General features: G+C 45.3%; 1 protein-coding gene across 1 annotated transcript in view; it reads right to left on the bottom strand.

The window, feature by feature from the left end:
- ppp2r5a (protein phosphatase 2, regulatory subunit B', alpha isoform) overlaps positions 1 to 21,166 on the bottom strand; it is a 48,237-nt gene that overhangs the window by 9,055 nt on the left and 18,016 nt on the right. Inside the window, exons 2-9 of the mRNA XM_010878421.5 lie at positions 19,204 to 19,400; positions 8,574 to 8,675; positions 8,353 to 8,445; positions 4,078 to 4,208; positions 1,620 to 1,679; positions 1,139 to 1,247; positions 488 to 541; positions 158 to 208 (exon numbers count right to left, since the gene is read on the bottom strand). Coding sequence (XP_010876723.5) covers positions 158 to 208; positions 488 to 541; positions 1,139 to 1,247; positions 1,620 to 1,679; positions 4,078 to 4,208; positions 8,353 to 8,445; positions 8,574 to 8,675; positions 19,204 to 19,400 — 797 coding nt within the window. The remainder of the gene's footprint in view (positions 1 to 157; positions 209 to 487; positions 542 to 1,138; positions 1,248 to 1,619; positions 1,680 to 4,077; positions 4,209 to 8,352; positions 8,446 to 8,573; positions 8,676 to 19,203; positions 19,401 to 21,166) is intronic.

Genomic DNA, 21,166 nt, shown 5'->3' with positions numbered 1-21,166 from the left:
GACAGAGAGACAAGAAAGGCAGGCAGACAGAGAGACAAGAAAGGCAGGCAGACAGAGAGACAGGCAGGCAGACAGAGAGACAGGCAGGCAGACAGAGAGACAGGCAGGCAGACAGAGAGACAGGCAGGCAGACAGAGAGACAGGCAGGCAGACATACCTCCTTCTGGCTACAGGTCTTGGGCCAAAACTTCAAAAGGCCCCGAATCACCTGAGTATTAACCAGAGGACAGTCAGGACACGTTCCAGGAAACAGTCCATATTCAGTCAATACGTCTTAACAGTTTTGCAGTGATTTACATAAAACCAGGAGATATTGATGATTTTGGACTAAAACACATTTTGAAAAGACTAGTATATTCCTAGTCCACTAGATAAAACTTGCACAGACACATTCCTAGCACATATCAGCATTCCTAGGCCTCACTGAGAGCCGGCAAAACACAAGGTGTCCCCGAAGCAGAATAAGAGGAATGCTAGTTAAGATTACCGGTTCAGTGAGGATCGGGTCCTTCTCCAGGAACTGGACGACACAGTAGGCCAGCTGAAAGGGGAAACACATTTTGGGCCAGTTAGCTTACCTTGATATTGTTAATAAAAACATTCCAGGGTAATATGTACTTCATACGAGGTGACGTTCACTCTACAGCAACTAGGTGGTGCTGTTGTCCACAGACTTTCTTTTTTCAGAGCGTAGCTCCAGGGATTTGCTTCCTCTGGCTTCTAGGTTGTCCAGCGTTCACTAAGACCAACCTAATGAAGCATATAGCTAGGCTTATTACCAGATTGTATTAACTTAGACCTGGAATTGCATTTTAAAACTCTCAGTATGACTGTTATATTACTCTGATTTAAATGCAAAAAAACTGTTAAGAACTATATGACTAAGAACATATTATTTGCAGCAATGACAGGGACTTGCTCAGGGAAAGAACATCAGATTATTCAGCTTCCCAGCTTGGAATTAGACCAAGCGTTTTACCACAAAACCACCCTGCAGTCACTAGTGAAAGAGTTGTTAAATCAACCTTTTAAAAGGTTATTTAATAATCCAGGTGAGAGGTATACGAGCGTACCTGTGCATGGAACAGGGCCTTTAAAGTGTAACTGATTAATCCAGGTGAGAGGTATACGAGCGTACCTGTGCATGGAACAGGGCCAGGCCTTTAGCGGTGTGCATGGGGACGAGCACCTTCATCAGAAACTGCTTGTGTTCTGCCTTCAGCGGCAGGGCGAAACCATTGATGATGCTGAAACAGACGAACAGCAATCAATCAATGCCTCGAGGCGAGCATTAGCAAACACACGCATGCACACCCACTGAAATAAAGTGAATTAAAATGTTAGTACAATGGGCACTGCTGACAAACCCACTGTATTGTGATTAGCTGGGGACTCAAAGTCCTCAGAGGGAAGGAGTATTTCTACCTAGAACCAGAATTTTCTCTTTTTACTAATAATCAAAAAACAAAGAAAGAAAAACATTTGCAAAAAGTTTGATTTTCTAGTTATAAATGAGTTTCTACAAAGCTTTCCATTTACATGAATGCAACATGATTGTCACATGGCGTTGACACACACTCAAGACCCCCCCCCCCCCCCCACAAAACCTCTGGACTCACCTCCCCAGGATCTCCAGCAGCTCTGCCACCCCGTTGAAGTGATCCGTCTCATAGATGAACCTACCAGTCAAACAGCCAAAACATCAACAAGCCAAACTACAAATTACTACACCCTACCAGTGTGTGTGTGTCTCTGACTGAACGCCAGAGGGAGAGAGACACAGAGAAAGAGATAAAAATAGAAAGCCAGAAAGAGCTGTGCACTGCTGAAACGGCCCCCTTTACTAACACTTTAACTAGTCAAATCTGCCCCCCCCAGCAAGTAATCGTCAGACTAGAGACCCAACAGGGCACCTCCCCATAAACAGTTACTTTTCTCAGGTGACCTATGGGTGATTTCCTGGGAGCCACCTGTGTGGCCCTCTAAGTCGGACAGAAGGCGTGGCACAGACTACCTCCCAATGGTGTTATTGTTTTACCTTTTACGTCAACCTGGGTAGGTTGACTGAAAACATCAGTGGCAGCAACGACCTGGGGGACATTTACACGTGAAGGAGAGGGGATGAACGAGCCAATTAGAAGCCGGCGATGAATAGGCCGACATGTTGATATGAGGGCAGGACTGGACATTTTCCACTGTTCAGCGAGGCCCCTCCCTCAATCAACAAGGAGCAAAGCTTTTCTATGTTACTACGGCAACAGGAATCTGTGCAATGCGGCGACTGATGGTTAATTCATAAAGTGTATCCGTTACTGTATTGCTGGCGGTAAAAGCTCAGTGAGAAAATAACTTAGGGGTTCAGAATAAGGATTGAGAATAGCTCAATAACACTGCCAGCTCCAGTTTTTAATAGTATTACTACATGGTCAGAACAGCAAGGTTTCTGGAAAGCCTTCAGCAGTACATTGTAAGAGTCCCAATTCAACTCTTGACCCTATGACCTAGGGATGAGCACTGGACATGATTTTGTTCATTTTGATGGGATCTTATATAGAAGGAAGTGAAAAGACTGTTAGACAAGCCAAACTTGTTTGCAGAATTTGAAGGCTGTATTCATGAACTCATATTATTGCCTTTCCTGGGTGGAGAAGACTAGAGAATCTATCTAGACTAAACTTACTGTGGTCTGTACATATTCTCAAATGCATTCAGATTCAACGACAGCCTAAATTTATGTAGCTTTTTTTGCAGCCAAATCCTTTTAGTTGGTAACTAAATTCTGTAAATGTGTTCCACCTTCCCTTGAATTGGCAAACAGTCATCCACTAGCTTACAGTTCACACAGTAAGTTTCAGATTGGGGCACCTCACCACAAAAGTCACCGAATGAATGACACAAACAAAAACACGAGTGAAGTAGTGCATGTCATAAAAAAATACTGAATAATGTTATAATTTTTCAAATATACATAAAAAAAATTGGGTTATTGATATAATACATGATTTAAAGGCAATTTTCAGGACTTTTCCGCGGTACTTGTATTTACTTTTCCGCGGTACTTGTATTTACTTTTCCGCGGTACTTGTATTTACTTTTCCGCGGTACTTGTATTTACTTTTCCGCGGTACTTGTATTTACTTTTCCGCGGTACTTGTATTTACTTTTCCGCGGTACTTGTATTTACTTTTCCGCGGTACTTGTATTTACTTTTCCGCGGTACTTGTATTTACTTTTACGCGGTACTTGTATTTACTTTTCCGCGGTACTTGTATTTACTTTTACGCGGTACTTGTATTTACTTTTACGCAGTACTTGTATTTACTTTTACGCAGTACTTGTATTTACTTTTACGCAGTACTTGTCCCAGATGCGTTGGGACCAGATGGGGTCAGATTTCATGTCGACTCCGTGCCGTTTATCCACCCGTTGTCCCCAAACGGCTGCTTCTGCGGATGGAGACAGCTGGGCTGGGAAGGACCGCTGAGGAAACGCGTGCGGCCAGCAGCCCCGTTCTCAACAGGCCAAAGGACAGAACGAAGAGCGGAAGCCAACTGGCAGGTGTGGGGTCCCAGGGGAAATGGGGGCAGTTGAGGTGTCAAATGAGGACAAGGTCAGCTGGGCATTGTAAGAGAGGCCAACTGGAGCAAGCCACACGGGTCATGTTCATAAGGCAACAGAGGAGAGAATTCTGAAGCAGTCCAATGAGAAGCGCTCGGTTTCTATTTAGTTTGACAAGCACTCTGTAGGCTGAATTTGTTCTACACTTTAGCATGAGGAACAGGCAGCAAATCCATCAATGTTTTTCCATAATTCCTGTGAGCATGAAGGAGGTTTCCCAACAGTTCAAAAGAGTCACATTTCACCTCTGTGAATTACATCAACCGAACTACTTCTCATGGAATCCCCACTGCGGGTTTTCAAACAGATCCAGACAGACATTCATCTAGCTATCTTACACAAGACATTGACCAAAGGCCCAAATGAATACAACATAGGACATTGGAGGGCACCTCGTGCCTCTGAAGGAAGCCCTGCCGTTGGTTCCTGAGAATAGAGGGCGGCTAGTTATTCACTCACCGCAAGAAGATATTGTTGATCTGCTTCCTGATGAAGGCCCGCAACCCCAGGAACTTCCCATAGATCCGATGTAGGACGGTCTTCAGGAAGTCCCTCTCCCGGGGGTCCTCACTGTCAAACAGTTCCAGGAGCTGCCAAGAAAGGAGGAGACAAACCGACAGAAATAAACAGAGAGACCGGCAAAGGGAGACATTAGGTGCTATAGCTGCCAAATAATTCCCAAAGTAGACTCCACAATTCTGACTGAGCGGCCTCAATTTCCATGGTGACCATAGCAAAGCAATCCCCAGGCCCTCTCTTACCAAAACTGCTAACGGGACCCACGAGAGAAATAAATATGCACAGGTTCCAGTCACCGGGCACAGAAAGAAAACAAACGAGTATTAAAGGACAATTTTCACTGATATGTACCATCTTTCATAATTACGAAACCTGAGAAATAGTCCAATGTGTGTACTAGTCATCAGAGCAAAGGGTGGACATAATCCCATCATATCTTATGGCTGCTTTCAACTGCTTATATAACATACACGCGTATTCCTAGAGGCTCTGGACTCGTATATAGATACAAACCCTGGGCATAAAAAAAAGGCTATTTCCAGCCTTCAGTGTGATGAGTCATTAGTACTGTAACAATCCTTTTTAAAGGACAGGAGAGGCTTTGGAACATACTGCTGAGCTGAGAGGCACTGGCCTGGATGGCTGTGTGCGATGTGGGCCAGAACCTGAAACACAGATGTCTTATTTCTTATATTTGGCCAGCGCTACAATAACATAACAGGGTTGCCACTATGAAAGTGCATTTACACTGACATTTAAGCCTGTTACTTTAGCAGACACTCCAGCCCAATTTACAAGAGCAATGAAGATTAGGTGCTTTGCTCAAGGGCACCTAATCCAAAGCACTGCTCCCGTTTGACAGACAAAGGGGAGGGCCGTGTTTGTAACTGCTCTGTGTGTTTATTTACGAACTCCAAAAAACAGGTTTAATATGCTTTTTCCTTGAGACACCTCTGGCCATTGAAATGGGCAGTCTGTTTATGTGGGCCTTAGGGGAAATCTCTGAGTTGATTGTAGAGCCTACTTTTCAAATGTATATGCCCACTCCAAACGCAGGAAGCAAATTTCCAGCCGAACGCTTCTTTTTACTCTGTTAAATTCCTGCCACACTACTCGGCCTACAGTCATCACGTCTGTTCAAATCACAGGACAAGGAAACAGGCAATATAAAAAAGTTGTTGTTGCTGGGTAGAACTGGGACGGGACGGGACATGATTCTGCCATCCAGGAAGCCCGGAGCAAGGGTCAATATTCAATCAACATCAGTGATCACGGAGACCTAACCAGCGGGACTCCTCCCAGAGGCCGGTCGGATTCGTCCTGAACCTGACCTCTGTTGTGCGTTACAGAGTGTACTGGAGCCCTGGGCACCCGAGAGGACAGCTTTCGTCACATGTTCTGCTGCGCAAGGTCGTCTGAGAGGAGCCCATGATGTCTCTGAGACAAAGTGCCCAGAGGGGATACGGTACTGTGTATCAGGCCCCGGGGCAGCCAATCAATACATTTCCACTGAGACACCCGGAGTACAGGGACGTACCACCATTGGCGCTAATAAGCCAGGTCAACACCGTCTGACGAGACATTAAAACATCATGTCATCTTGGCATAAAATACAAGAACTAAGGTTTGTCTGGAGTTACTACCGGATGGAACAACTGGGATTTAGTCGGCCCAAAGAACAGGAACTCCCCGTCTCCTCGTTTTAGAAAAGGAAACTCTGGGCCTAACGGTGAGGGCAAAATTGGTCTGTCGCTGCCAGAGATGGATGTCGGCTAGGGACAACTTGTCACACGGCGCTCTAGCTACTGCTGGCGTTAGTTCACTTGTAACCTCAAATATGGTTGATTGCACACGTGCACACACACACGCACGCATGCACGCATACATAGGATGCAGCTCAGTTCAGTTCCAGCACAAGAACCATTTAAAGCATGAAATGGCCATCAGGCAGCCAATCAAATCAGTCAGCAAGTCACCACGGCCCACCAGCCAGCCAGTCAGTCAGTCAATGAACCAGTCTATTATCCAGTCAGTCGATGTGTACCATTGACCCAGCTGATCCTCTCCGTCAGAGCCGACAGGGACCCTGGAATCGCTTCAGCCGTTGACCTGTCAGCGACCGCCAGCAGACAAGAACACAGTGAGGCAAATCCCCAACCATTTAATCTAATGCCTAGACACTCGACACAGAAAACCTTGCTGCTTCAAAATGATTTCAATACTTTAATACTTAACGGTATTAAGTATTTCCCAAAAAATTTAAAACTAACAAAAATGAAACAAAGACAGAAAAAGCAAAACAGAGTAGATAACACAGCAGGGTAGAAACAGCCCCTCGCAGCTACTCCTCACCCTGCAGTCAGACGCCGGGCTGGCTCGTGACTTTTGGGAGGCATAAGCAAACATTTCGATTTGGGGACCCCTCCCCAAGCTGTCCCTAGTGGTCGGGTTCCCTAAGAGACAGCTTATGCCTTGAAGCAGCCCTGGTCTGACCGTTCCACACCCAACTCCTGTCTACCCCAACTCAACCCCCACCACAACCAAAACCCTCCCACATAATACGCCTCAGACGGTAAATCAGACGGTAAATCAGACAGTAAGTGCATGAATCTAATCCACTTAACTTGGTAATTTAATGAGTTATTGGGATTCTACAAGACTATGCGATATATTTTAACTAATTACTATGACTACACACCATGCCTATAACTCATAACCATGACTATAACTAATAACTATGCCCGACAGTTGTTCCGAGCACTTATAATGTGCCGATATAATGACATTCCGCTATAAATAAATTAATGCTCCAATGTAAGCGGATCACACAGTCCCCTTCCAAAGTCAGGGCTGTCTCACGAAGACGAGGGAAAACACTGACACAAAAAAAGAAAAACCACACACACAGCGACCGTCCTGCCAGCTTCCCCCCCCCTCCCTCCAACCACAGTCCCCTTTTCCCTTCCTGCAGAGTAAACAACGGGAGCTATTTAAAGCTTCCCCGCGACACCCCTTGCATCATGGAAACTCAGCCCGAGCACCTCGGACGAAGCGGTACGGCCAACATTCCGGGGTCGGCCCGGGACCCGCTAGGTTGGACCAGAACGAGGCACCGTGGAACTAGGTCATATTAATTAGGACAGGGGTTCTCAACCCTCTCCCCTGGACGCCCCCCCCCCCCTCCTCCGGCTGACGTTCCATGCATCTGAAATGCTCCCCTCTGTTTACCCTTTAATTATTCCCCAGGTCTGTGCCGTAAACGAAAGAAAATGTGTATTCACAGTCAACATACCTAGTATTACAAAGGTAAATAATGAATGAACAGTTAAATCCCATGCCTAGACATGGCAGATGTGCCCAAAATGCCAGTATAAAGCTCGACAAACAAGACTGCACTGTTGACGTTCCACAGAAACACTACAGATGCATAGTCCCGATTTGTTTCACAACGCGGGAGAATTACTCAGCATCAACAGTAAATTGGAAATGTTAACCAAAGCATTTTCTGGTGGCTGATACATTTTATGTGAGGCCAGATCAAGTTTTACAGGCATTTTTAAAGCTTGAAGGGATAATTTCTGCCACAACAGAAAGATCAAATCAAGAGAAGGCATCTGTCTCCATCAGGCTCCTAAACCATTTTTGATAGATGCCATGACAGCTAATCAATCAAACACAGTCATTCCTTCATGCCTTTCATACGTTGACCTAGAGTATCCTGAGAGCAAAGCAGAATCGTAAACTGGAGCACCATTAAAAACCATTCAAACATGCATAGCGTTTGATGTATTGTCCTCAGGTCTTTGAACAGCAGACATTTTGCAGTCGGAGTGCTACCTGGTCTGTCTTCACTAGGTTTGAACTTGGTTGTGAGAGAACCCTTAGGTTCTACAGAAAACCAGCAGCGACATCACAGAACAATATGAATAGAAAGTCTTTGCAATGTTTGGGGAATCAGTACAACAGCTTCGAACAGGGCCGACAAAACAAACCAGGGGAGTGTTCTTCAGAGCGAACTGAAGCGAAACATTTGGCGACAGAAAAGGTTCAGCGGTGAAAACATTTTCACTTCCACAAACACAAAGTCTCTTAGCCTCATAATGAAAACAATGGTGCTGACTGAGCCACCATTCATTCACTTTTCAACTGAGACCTGAAATCTGAAGGAATGAAGGTTATAGCCGGTTAATCTGATACTCAGAAATAGATGCTTACCTGAAGCACAAACTTCTGGTCAATGTAGCGTTTGGCGATGCTGGGCTGGAAGTCAGGGTTCTCCAAGAATCGCAGGAGGAATTCGTAGACAAGCTGGAAAAGTTAAAAAAAATTAAACAAATGTAAAAGTCGATGAGGCAAATTAAATATACATGTAACGCATAATACCATGTAAAATAGTCAAACTAAGAACAGGTAAAGTTGAAGTGACAAGGTTTTACTTGTATGTGTGGCCAGGAGGCCTCGAGAGTGGGCTCGTCCTCCTCAGGGTCAAAATCGGGGTTGTCACTCGGCGGAAGAGTGCGGAAAATGTTGGTGCAGATCTGTGAACAAGATCAGAAATGTCTTTGAACACATTAAAACTGTGCCAACAGAAAAGCAAAAAAGGAAAACTTGGGACATTAAGTCGAGTACGCAACATGGAAATAAACAGATGTTCACAAGACAAGAGGTTTTACAAGACAAGACACCATTTCATTATTACTTCAGTTTCTACTTATTCAAGAAACAATGAAACCGAAAACAGAATGACCTTCCTTCAGATATTTAATGGCAAATGAAGTTCAGGCAGCTGTAAGAGTCAGACAGAAGTCTCCGCAAATGAAGAATGATAGGCTACATAAAAAATTAAACAATGTGGATTTGCTCAGGGCAAACTTTTTTGCCCTATTTTAAGCTCATTCCAAATTCTCTTAGAAGTCTCATTATATTCTTATGGTGCTTATTTAAAGAAAATTATAGTAATACAGTCAGTTCAGGAGATTTTAAAAGTGTCCTTAATCTGATGAAAACCTGTATTTTCAGTTGTTTGGAACGCTGGTGCTACAGGGGGAGGTCATATAACCAGACTGCCAGGGCGGTAGGTAACGGTGATGAGTGTTGGTTGTAACCACTGAAACACTGCTGTTGTGCCTGTAACCAAGGCTCGCGGCGGCGAGCCACGTCCAACTCGCAATGGCTAGTCACATCACATAAACATAGAGTGAAAATGTATAGAGAAAATATGGATAGAAATATGAGTGGACTGCCACAGCAAAGTGCCTTACTTGGCATAACTTTTTCTTTGAAACCAGCTCTTAATACAGAGCAGATGCCTCTGCTTTTTGTATAATTTAAAAATTACAGCGACCTCTAGCGGTCAAGCTAATATTTCCTAGACCACATACTATACCTGCTCTCCCTGAATAGAAAATTCTTTATTTTTTAACCAGGGCTGAAAAGCAACACGAAAGATGGTAAGTAGAACCTCAACTGTTGTCTGGATGTTTTTTCCCCAAGAACACTGCTACAACACACAGCTCAATCCAAAACACCGAAGAGGAGACGTATGACCACTCTGAGGGCAAGGGAACAGCAATGTGTGGCCTGGGTGAATTGTGGTATAATGGAGGCTGACTATAAAACGCCGGGTGAATTCAACTAAATGAGCCAAGAAACTGGCAGCTGTTTGATGTTCAGCGAAGACAGCACAACACTCAAGAGCCACAGCAGATTGGCCATTTACAGGAAATTGCCTTGAGGGGGACAAGACAACCGCCTCCTCGAACAAATAATTAAGGTGAATCAACAACCGCCGAAAAACATCAGTCTTCTCCCTCCCACCCTGGGTCTCCGTAGGCAACGCTGTCATAACGCTGGGCAATACTGTGAGTTCCCTATAGTTTCTGCATGATACTAGCCATCTATTTTTAGCAGGTGAAACCAGTGGAAGAGCAGAAGTGTGTGTGTGTGCGCGCGCGTGGGTGTACTACTTAGCGTGGAAGGCTACACCACAGACAGGTCTAATCGAAATGTAGTCTAGGACCCATTTCCATACTTATAACGCTCATTGTCCAATCAGATTAAATCGAGGCCTTACTCCACCACGCAGACAATGCAAATAAACAAGATTACTTAGGGGAACGTAAAACCACGGCCACGATCGGACCGGACCGTGTGCACGGCGCGTTGGCACAGTGCCCATTAACTACAGAGGCAGCTCAATTCCCATAATCCAGTGTGTCGCATGCAAGCTTTGTGTGTTTAACTTGTCTGTGTTAAAGAGAGACCGTCCACGGCGGCCTGTAAGCCGTTTAAACAGACCAGTAGTTGGTGTGGCATTGAATGTTCAGCATTTCTAGCAGAGCCCATTGGTTAGGCAGTCTTTACACGCTTGTGACTAAGCGTGTTCCGATAGTATAAATCTACATGTGACAACGCGGGTGGAGAAAAACTGAATCCAAACAGACGGGAAAGGGGAAAAGGATGAATCTATTAAGCGCCACACATCTTCCTATTAAAATTATGTGCCGGAGACGCGGTATATGGAGGTCGGTCAACGCCACCATAATCACTGCAACTCCAGGTTATTTTTAGCCTGGGGGATTGAAGAGTGACACACAGTGACGAGGAGGAGGCTGGCAAGACGGCGACCGTTTCACTACGTAAGGGTCCGAGCGATGACCCTCATTTGCCACTGCCACACGACTCAGAGTGTGTAAACATGGACATCGTTCAGCTGAGAATAGCATCACTATAACACGGCCTTAGAGTAATGCGGACACCGAGTTGTGCCGTCGGCAGAAGTGTCAGGATACAGCACACACAAGCAGACAGTAAATTAAATCCTCGTTTGGACAGCACTGGAAAGCAGCCACTGGATAGAGCGCGAGACTCCCGGGAAAACACCGCGCGACGCTACAAAGATGGCGCAGGCCGACGTGATTGGATGGCGGCAAACAACAGCTGGGGTTTCTTTTGATCTGCTGGGCGTGAAAAACGCCCAGCCCAGGAGTGACCTCCACTCTCTGGATGTGGGGTTTACAAAGCAACAAGGTGCTGTTGGACACACCGTGTCACTGTCTCCACGGAGGAGGGCGGACGTGATAGTGAGAGAGTGTGCTAGGTTTACATTAGCCGGAAATTGGCGGTTCTAGGCTGGTAAAATACATAAAAAAAGGAGGAGCCTAAAATTAGGCCAAAATCCCTGGCAGCATTCTTTCCCTTCATACCTGCCTGAGCGTGCTGCTGAAAACAGACCAAGACAGAGGAGCTGTTCATTGTAAAGATTCTGCCCCTTTTATTTCAAGCAATATGAAAGGTGGACAGAAACGCATAATTGTCTCCGGTAAAAAGCAGAGAGAATGTCTAAAGTTCCATCACAGTCCGTCAAAACATTAGAAAAATGTTGGCCTCTGCAAACCTGGTTTTCAAGCTGCAGGAGACTGGACATACAAACCATTCCAAGACCAGTACCAACCTGCAATCTATTTTTAAAGAACCCTCCCAGCCAGGCCAAATACAACTGCAAGAGGGACAGAAACGAGCACTAAGTTCAAGCATCAGGCCAGAACACAAGTCGGGGTAAGAGGTTGTTTTACAACTACACAGAGAAATGTATATTTTGAAAAAGACATCTCCTCAATTGGGATTATTATCATTCTGAGCACCGTGGTCAGACAACACTCTGCAACGCAAACAACGCATTTGGATGATCGATAAATACCACAAATTAAAATGCTGCCAATCAAACATCCCATACCACATTTTCCTGAAGGAAAGCATGGTGTGCATGAGTTGGAAATATGAAACATAAGTCGAGGGAAATGGATAAGACCATCTTGAAATTATGATAGACACAAATTGGAGGGGGGGAGCGGGGAATGGAGGGAGGAAGGAAGACACTAAGACTGGAAACAGATTCCCACTCAGCTGTCGAGAAGAGCAGCCTGCCACACATCCCTCCCACGCTCACACAGACATGTCTGATGGTATGAGGGAGCTGAGAGCAGTAAGACAGGATCCTACAGTCTGATGGTATGAGGGGAGCTGATAGAAATACAACAGGGTCCTACAGTCTACGCAACTGTACTCACATATACACCTACATATTCATGCACCTCAGATTGTAATTTAATAGCACCAGTGATACTACAAAAACTCAGCGTTGAGAATAACTTTAATTGGTCAGAATGTGTGTCATCGTGTATCTACATTGTCAACCTTTAGAGCACACAGTCCTTGTGAAAAGCGCCACAATATTTATTCACTCAGAAATTATTCTTCTGCATACAAAAGCCATTCTCAAAAATGCAGACTACATGGGACGGTGTGGTTTTGGCTTCTGACGTCAAAGGGGAAAGCTGCACGCAACCGCTCCTCCACCGTCGTCAAAAGAAGTGATCACATTCTCCTCAAGCACATCGACAATGTCACACTGGGGCAGGCAAAACACACCTGCAACACCCTGGGCGCAAAATTCTACAAAGTTCACCAGATCTCTGCTAGCGAGAAAACGAGGACTGAACAGGGCAAAGCAGTACTTCCCAAACTAGCGGTCGCAGACCCATTTGGGGGTCACTGGATTAGAATGAGGGAAATACATTGGGCTTTGGTGCATAGTGGTTTAAGCTACAATATGATGATGCCTTTTCTAATAGATAGAGTTAGAGGAGACCTATTTTCTTCAAAAAACCTCTTAGAAGAAAATGGACATGACTAAGAAATGACTAAGAAAGTATTAACATGTTTTTACAGGTTATTTTAAGCTGACGAACTAAAAGTGAAAGCAACACACTGCAGTGGAAAACACAGGTTTGGCTAGAAAGGCAGTTTAATAATGGACATTCACTATCGCTCATCAATTTCCATAGTCCTGTAATATTTGGCCTAATAGCTATTGATTAGAGAAACTGAATATCCATCAAATGTGCATTATAAAACTAAACTTTACCTCATTGGACATACATCTTTAAGCTTCACGGTACATTTGCTCCTTGTGAAAATCTAATTATCTACGGTACTGGATCTCAAATTTGGGTCAGAGAATGTTTGAATAGGTTGCTGGTGTTAAAAAAAAGAATGTCTTCAGTTCTCCATGTGTTCCAATGGACATTGTTAAAAACCTGGAGACATGCTTTGGGCAGGGCAAAGAGCTTAGTGGTCGGACCACCAGTAAGGCAAGGGTTACTAAAATTCCAGCTTCTAAGTCGCTCTGGATAAGAGTATCTGCTTGACGACTATTTAAAAATAGCAATACATTCGTCCTTGTCTTTCTTCGCCATTTCCATTATTTGGTTCACATGCTTGGTGGCTTTGAGTGTAAGCCGCAAAGATAGCTAGCAAAGACTTCAAATGACTTGTCAGATTCAAGAGACTGCGTTGAACAGGGTAGAGATTCGCCCACTGACAAAAATGTGGTCCAGTTTCCATGGTAACCTCTGGTCCTTAAAGGGGAAGAACCAAATGTGAGTCTGATAAGTTCACTAAGAATACTTATTTAAACGTTATACAGTATAATTTGAAATAATTGTAATTGTTTTTATAATTTTTTGTATGGTGCAAGAATATTTTGCCTGGTAAACAAAACAGAAACTTTGGATCGGCTGGGTGGCCTTGGTGATCAAGCAGTCTAAACCACAGCTTCCAGTGCACATGTACTGCTGTAGCATTGAATCAAATCTGGCCATATGCTCAGTCAGCCAAAACTCCTCTCTGCACTCCAGGCACAAAAAAAACATCCCAAGACTTTGTTTCATATATTCAAAAAACATAATGCATACAATCATTTTCATCAGTGTTGTAACACTTGACCTTATAGCTTTTGATGAGAGAAACTGAATATCCAACAAACGTCCATTATAAATCTAACTTCACTCCATTGGGTTGGGGAGAGTTGATTTGAAAGTGAACGGTTTTGGCAATTCAACTTGCAATCCCATGGAGAAAAAACACTCTAGAAACTACTTGTTTTAATATATTCCATATATTTTTGTACTCCAGCCCTGGAACATCATCCAAATATCTCCTCTTTGAAGGCATCTGTCCATTGAACAATCTTCCAGGACACAGAGAATCTTAACAGGTTTATTTTGGCAAACCTGAGTTGGCATTTTGAACAACATAAATCCTGCATTGTCAGACAGTAACCAAACACCGTATTCCACAGTATTTACCCCACAACAACCTGTTTCCCGCACCAACACAATCTAAAACACAGGCTATTTTACATCTACCTATCCGAGAACCCCACAAATCTCAGGTCTGTTTTGAAGAGTGGGCCAAAATCCCTCCACGGCAAGGCAGTTGAAAACATACAGGAAGAGACTGATTTCAGTCATAGCAGCTGAAGGTGGCACATCCAGTTACCTAGTTGCGTGTAAAAATGTTCACATATGACTTGGGTTTTGCGTAACTTACAGAAAAGAATGATCAAAATGTTATTTGTTAACTTCAGACATAGATTTGCAGAATGGGTTAAATCTAAGAAAACAATCAATGTCGACAAGCCTCGACCGAAGACATACACAATGTCCTCTTGGATTATGGAAACCAAACTGGGCCCCAGAGGTGGTGAGAACAAGCCTTCAATGACGGCAACATTGACAAATAAAGCACCTCAGGCTAACAACACGGTCATAGCGCAGCGCCAGGAAAGCGTTGTCTCTATGAGTGGCGGCGACCACTCAGTGATATTCAGTGGTACCGAATTTCCCAACCGTCACTTCGGGTGACCCAGTCCACCCTGAAGGCCATCCTGCGGTCTTGGGTCCGTGTTATGTTCTGCTGGTAGGACAGCCCCGCCCCGTCTCATTCCACTCACAGTTTAATCAGTCCTGATCTTATTAGCCGTGGGGGCTTCCAGCCATGGATACGAGATGACACAGCTGACAGCCACCAGGGTCAGTGACAAAGCCTTTTATCTGCAGGTACGACGCTCCGTTAACCTCTCTCAGGTGCTCAAGGAGGACTGAGAGACCTTGGCTGTCAACCCCAATTAGGCAGATGGAACACTGAACTGAACAGGCAAACACAGAGCTAAGACGACGACCAGGCAAACACAGAGCTAAGACGACGACCAGGCAAACACAGAGCTAAGACGACGACCAGGCAAACACAGAGCTAAGACGACGACCAGGCAAACACAGAGCTAAGACGACGACCGTTCATAAAACCAAAACTTCTATTCTGTTGGTAATGCGCTATGGAAGCCAATCGGAGACCGACTCTTAACTTTTTTTGAAATGTATTTATTTAAAAAAATAAAAATAATATGAACTACATTTTCTTGTTTTTTTTAAACCGATGTTTTCAAGAATCACAAGTTGTAAGAGAGCATTGTTTTAACTCCAGTATCTTAGCGTATCTAACCAAACTCTAAAATAATTCATCTGTAAATAATGAGTAAAAGAACAAGTGGTCCTGGGCAGATTGTTTGTAGAAGGGGCATTTGCAAGCCAGTGGTCGGTTTGATACCACAGGGGTGCCAGTGAAAGTAAATATTAAAATGCACCCACTCACGGTATAAGCGTGTCTGCTAAACATCTTAAATGGAAAGAAAGTGTGTTGAGGGTGGTTGTGTGAATTAAAATCAAGAGGTGCGTTAAGCAAAAGCCCTCAACGTTCTTGGACTTGGCATAAACCAAGCGTCTGAACAGAGTCACGCACATTAACATCACGGCTCTGAATGCTCTCATAACCACCACCACCGCGGAACATGCCCGAGCTGTTCCTTAACAAGCCAAAGAAATGTGTTCTGCCTGGGTTTACTCAGAGGCATATTGCTCTAGCCTAAAAGGCAGCCTACTGGCTGTTGAAATCACATGGGTCACATTTCTGGGAAGTTGCCAGGCGGGACATTAAGGCTTAATTTGAGGCTCATCCTTCCAATGGAGTAGCCGCTTCGCCAAATGCCTCACACTTAGGACACACAGACACGCAGACAGGCAGACACGCAGACAGGCAGACAGGCAGACAGACAGACAGGCAGGCAGACAGACAGGCAGACAGACAGGCAGACAGACAGGCAGACAGACAGACAGACAGACAGGCAGACAGACAGACAGGCAGACAGACAGACAGGCAGACAGACAGGCAGACAGACAGACAGACAGGCAGACAGACAGGCAGACAGACAGGCAGACAGCATGTTCCGCGGTGACAGACAGGCAGACAGACAGGCAGACAGCATGTTCCGCGGTGACAGACAGGCAGACAGGCAGACAGGCAGGCAGACAGGCAGACAGGCAGGCAGGCAGGCAGGCCTCTTACCATGAGGCCAGTTCTGTAGCAATATTAGCTTCTTGCAGTGCAGCTGTGGCAATATTATGTCACTCTTGCCTTGTTGTTGCAGAATAAACCCTGGCTCATTTATTTACTGTAAAATCAGTAGTCTGCAGAGGAAATATATGCATATCTTTTCATTATTCTATAATTGTGTAAGTCTAAAAATAGTCTTAACTGCAGTCAATGACATGCAAGCTTTGATACTCAGTCACAGAAATAATGAATAGTTTAAGGCACACATCAGTGTGTCCACTGAATTCCACAATGATCTACACAGCAGAGGCTGGGGGGGGGGGTTAGGCAGGGTGTAGGGGTGGGGCTGGGGGGGGGGGTTTAGGCACAGTGTAGGGGTGGGGCTGGGGGGAGGGGTTTAGGCACGGTGTAGGGGTGGGGCTGGGGGGAGGGGTTTAGGCACGGTGTAGGGGTGGGGCTGGAAGCTAGTGGTCAAGAGTGTTGGGCCAGTAGACGAGACCGTTAACCTGACCCAGGTGGTCCGTGTAAATAAGTGTTCTTAGCATTGTTACTTTGCAAAATTACAGTGAAGTAATTAGAATTACTTGATATTTCCACAGTGGATTAGCGGGTGCAATTAACAAACTGCAGTAATATTGCTCGCTAGCTTTGTGAAAATCTAGAGAATGCAGTGTCAAAGATTAACATCTGATGTGCATCTCTCAGCAGGTTACTTTTGCTGTTGTTTATTGTATCCTTGGGGGCACCAAAACATGCCACGCCCATATTTTAGCTGTATACGGTATATTAGCAACCTGCATCAGACTTCAGAGGTTGAAGCTAAACAAGAAATTCTGGTCTGGCAGAGGAAACACACCAAAATAAGGTAGACCCACTGGAGGAGCTTAGTCTTCCCATGTACCAAAGAATTACAGTAAAAGTTCAAACCTGGTATCCTCAAATTATAACAAGCCAGGGTTCACCCCACCTGTTTCTTTGAAAGAAAATTATATATATAAAAACGGAGGCCCATTTCAGCAACAGCCATGCAAAACACATACGTCCTGAGCTTGTACTCTCCATTGCCCCAGGGATCAAAGTGGTGTCCCACGGGCATAACGAACTGCACTGAAAACACACAACCCACTGTCACTGTAACGGGCCGCATGGACGATCCCAGGGACGATCATTACTCCTCTGTTCCTCTACCTCCCCTCCTTCAGAGGAGCCCTCGGCCTCCAGAGACACACAGCTGTTAGACGGGGTGCTGCTGGGGACTGACACAACCTACCCAGAAGCTCTGGTCCAGGCGGTGCTCCCGACCAGAGAGAGAGAACCCGGCTTTTAGAAGTTGTCTCGCAACGCCATTGCGGCCAGGTGTTAGAACCCAGGTTCCAGCAGGACAATGCAGGAGATACGCAGCACTGGGTTAACAGGTCAGACAGAAGACACTTATCTGTCCCAAAACCACCGGTGCCCTAAAGCGGGGCTGTTTGTTGTAATCTCTGAACGGTATGCAAACACCCTCAAATGAAAGCTGTTAATCTATTCTTGAACCTCACGGCAATTATTTGATTTCAGATCCGAACTTGCACTCCACCGTCCCCGATACTTAAGAGATGGTACGCAGAATGCAGGTAAAGAGCCATTTACACCGGAGACAGACAAGCCCTTCCAAGAAATCCGTAGACAACACCCCACCGCCACGGAAGGAGTCCAACACGATTACCCACTCCCTCACGAGTCCTCTGCCATCCCTCTGGCTCCAACTGACAAGGATCTGCGGTCCCTGTGGGCAATCAGTGGTACCCCCACCCGTTTAACGGTACGCTTGCCGATAGGCAGGCACATTAACGAGGAAAATGGGTGGAGGGGGTTGGGTGAAACCTGACCAACGTGAATGTTTCATTTGGCTATCTCTCTTGGGTTTGGTGATATGCCAGTCCCAGCCTGTCAATGAAGTAATCCTCCACTTGTTCTCCGCCAACAGCGAGTAGGGCCTGTTTAGGCTCGAATCAGATGGTTGAGATACACAATGACCAATGAATAGATGAGCGAATATTATCTCCCCTGTCATCACGTGATGGCAAATGAGGCACAGCTGGTTTTATTCTGCCTGGAGAAGAGCATACATGGATTTTAATGCTAACAAGGAAGCGAGGTCAGGCAATTCAAGACTGATCTTTGGAAGGGTAAAAGGTCCATTTGACTTGAAGTTAGACTGTTCAGGAAATTAATAGATGATTGGAAAGTAATAAATACATTGTGAATTGTCCATACTCGATAAACATCTTACAGTGAACCCACGAAAACAGTCAACACCACTAAGGACTACTTCAGTCTCTGACACGCCTGTCAAACGTGATTTACAAAGAACCTTGAGAGAAACACCTCAAGGCACTTGGATAGCAGAAGAAAACATCTCCAGAGACTGTAGCTGCAGGTGACACCGAGAGCCGACGGTCAGAAGGAGGGTTGGCGACAGAGCAGGGCCACGCAGGCCAGCCTTCTAGCATTGGAGGTGGAGACGAGGGCAACGGGATGGACGAGGAGATTAAGACGTCTGGGTAATCGTTGGGTCTGACTGGAGCTGAGGGTGTACCTCTCTCTCCCAGGTGGCTAAAAAAGCGGGAGTGGACGTGGCGCAATACTGTGTGTTTTATATTAGCGACAACCTCCCACACTGGCATTTTCCCCCCACAACTTCTGTCACATCCAAATGCCGCCATTGAACCGGTCAGCAACTATGACCCTTTCATCTCCGCAGCTCAACTCCCCAGCGTTGGAACAGTGCCTGGTTTTTCCCCACAGCGGCGAATGCGAGCAGGACAGCACTCACGTGGGGAGCCCACTCACCATATTGGAGATCTCCGGATAGGCAGTCTCCACCAGGACACCACGGTTGGTGGAGACGTAGTCCACCAGCTCGTTGAGCGTGGCCCGCTTGATCTCCTTGCTCTTCAGGTCGGTGACGGAGTCCATGAAGTCAAAGAGCATGCAGCACTGTTGGAGCTTCTGGCTGAACAGCTCCTGCTGCTCTGTGGAGGGGGCGTCTGAAACAGAGACAGAACAAGACATTTACCTGACAGTTATATTTAACACAATCAGTGTGTGTATAGGGGGGGGGTGTATTTGGCATAACCGTAAGGGGGAATTTGCCAAGGCTCGTGACACCATAGGCTCATTGGTACAAGGCACATGACAGGGTATGTCTTGGGTATATTGGGCTGAGGAACATTTTGCCGATGGCTAAAACTTTCTCGATAACTGATTTAGCAGGCTCTCTCATCTGGAGAGTCTTACAGCAGTTAAGTGCAATCCTTTTTGTACTGGTCCCCAGGGGGAACTGAACCCATGACATGCTGTAACAACTGAGCCACACTGGACAAAATAAACCGAACGTAACTTGTCACAGTACAAACCCCCCCACAAATGTGCCTAAGGTGTGTTAGATACGTTTTTTTTAATTAATCTATTGGCACTGTGTGGTTTGGCTTGACATAGAAGGCAAGGCCAAAGAGCGGCTGAATGACGTCAAGTCTACAGATGCTGGCAAGGCTTCAAAAGGGCCACAGTGCGCTAACGGGAACAGCGCCGGGGGAACAGCGCCGGGGGAACAGCGCCGGGGGAACAGCGCAGAACAAATCCACTCTGACATTACTCTGCATGTCAGAACTCAGGCAAAGAAAAAACTCCTAATCAGGGAACCTTTTAGTAGGTTCCAGTAAAGTAAACTCCACATAATGTAGTCCATACCAAGGAACATAATGGACCCGGAGATAAGATTAAACTATACATATAAAAAATAAAAAAAATAATTAAAAACCACCAGTTGGAGGTAGGAAAGTCAGTGTTGTTCCACTCGGGCTCTTAACAACTCAATAGATGTACTTTGGTCGTGCAGAGCTGAGAGCTAGCCCAGTCACTCCAGGCTTTTATCATAAAGCCATTTATGGATTAGACGTTAGTGTGTGCAGAGTTATTAGAGCTGTCAAACGTGACCCAGCCAGACTATAAACAGCTCTTTGGCAGCGGTCCAGAAATGCCAACAATACTCTATGATGCAGAGCTAGCCTTCCCTAGCCTCACAGGACTAAATCGGTACAACATTGTACAAACCCAGCAGGGGGCCTAGATCTGTACAATGTCGGGCTAGCATGGCCTAGCAGCGCGAGTGTACCTGAACAACATAGGGCTAGCCTAACAGGAAGACAATTTTGAGAAATTGTAAAACTGTGCATCCAAATACAAAAATTATTCATGAAGATGACATTTTAAGAAATGCAGACTTACTGAAAATTGGAGTCTTTTACATTTTTATTATTCATTTACATGATGCACCTAAAATATGATTATTCTGAACTGTACAGCTAACGTTTCATTTAATGGTACTGTTATACAGTCAAGGGGACAATAACACGGAGAAGTCGTTTAGCTCATCCGGGTAGCCTGTGTTAAAGACAAGGCCGAACTACGTGAGTGTTCACGATTTTGGATACTTGGATATTCTTGTGTAGGATGGGCTTGAACGGAGCGAGCCAGAGAGGAAGAGGAATAGACTCTTTGGAACAGGATATGGCTGTCATAATGAAAACTGGCCCTCATCTGGAAACTCCTTTATGACTTGTTCTCATCTATAACAAAGTGGTTCATAGAACACTGGTATACAAAAAAGACATTCCAATAGCACCGCTAGTTCATACTAATTTGTTGTACAAGAGCATTTAACATGCCAGACATTATACTATAACTATAGCCCAGTGTTTTGAGCGAGAGTATGCAAAGCTGTCATCAAGCCGCTTTGAAAAATACAATACAA

Source organism: Esox lucius, chromosome 14 (assembly GCF_011004845.1).
Source record: "Esox lucius isolate fEsoLuc1 chromosome 14, fEsoLuc1.pri, whole genome shotgun sequence".
NCBI classification, from domain to species: Eukaryota; Metazoa; Chordata; class Actinopteri; order Esociformes; family Esocidae; genus Esox; species Esox lucius.
This window is presented reverse-complemented; position numbering and strand designations above follow the sequence as displayed.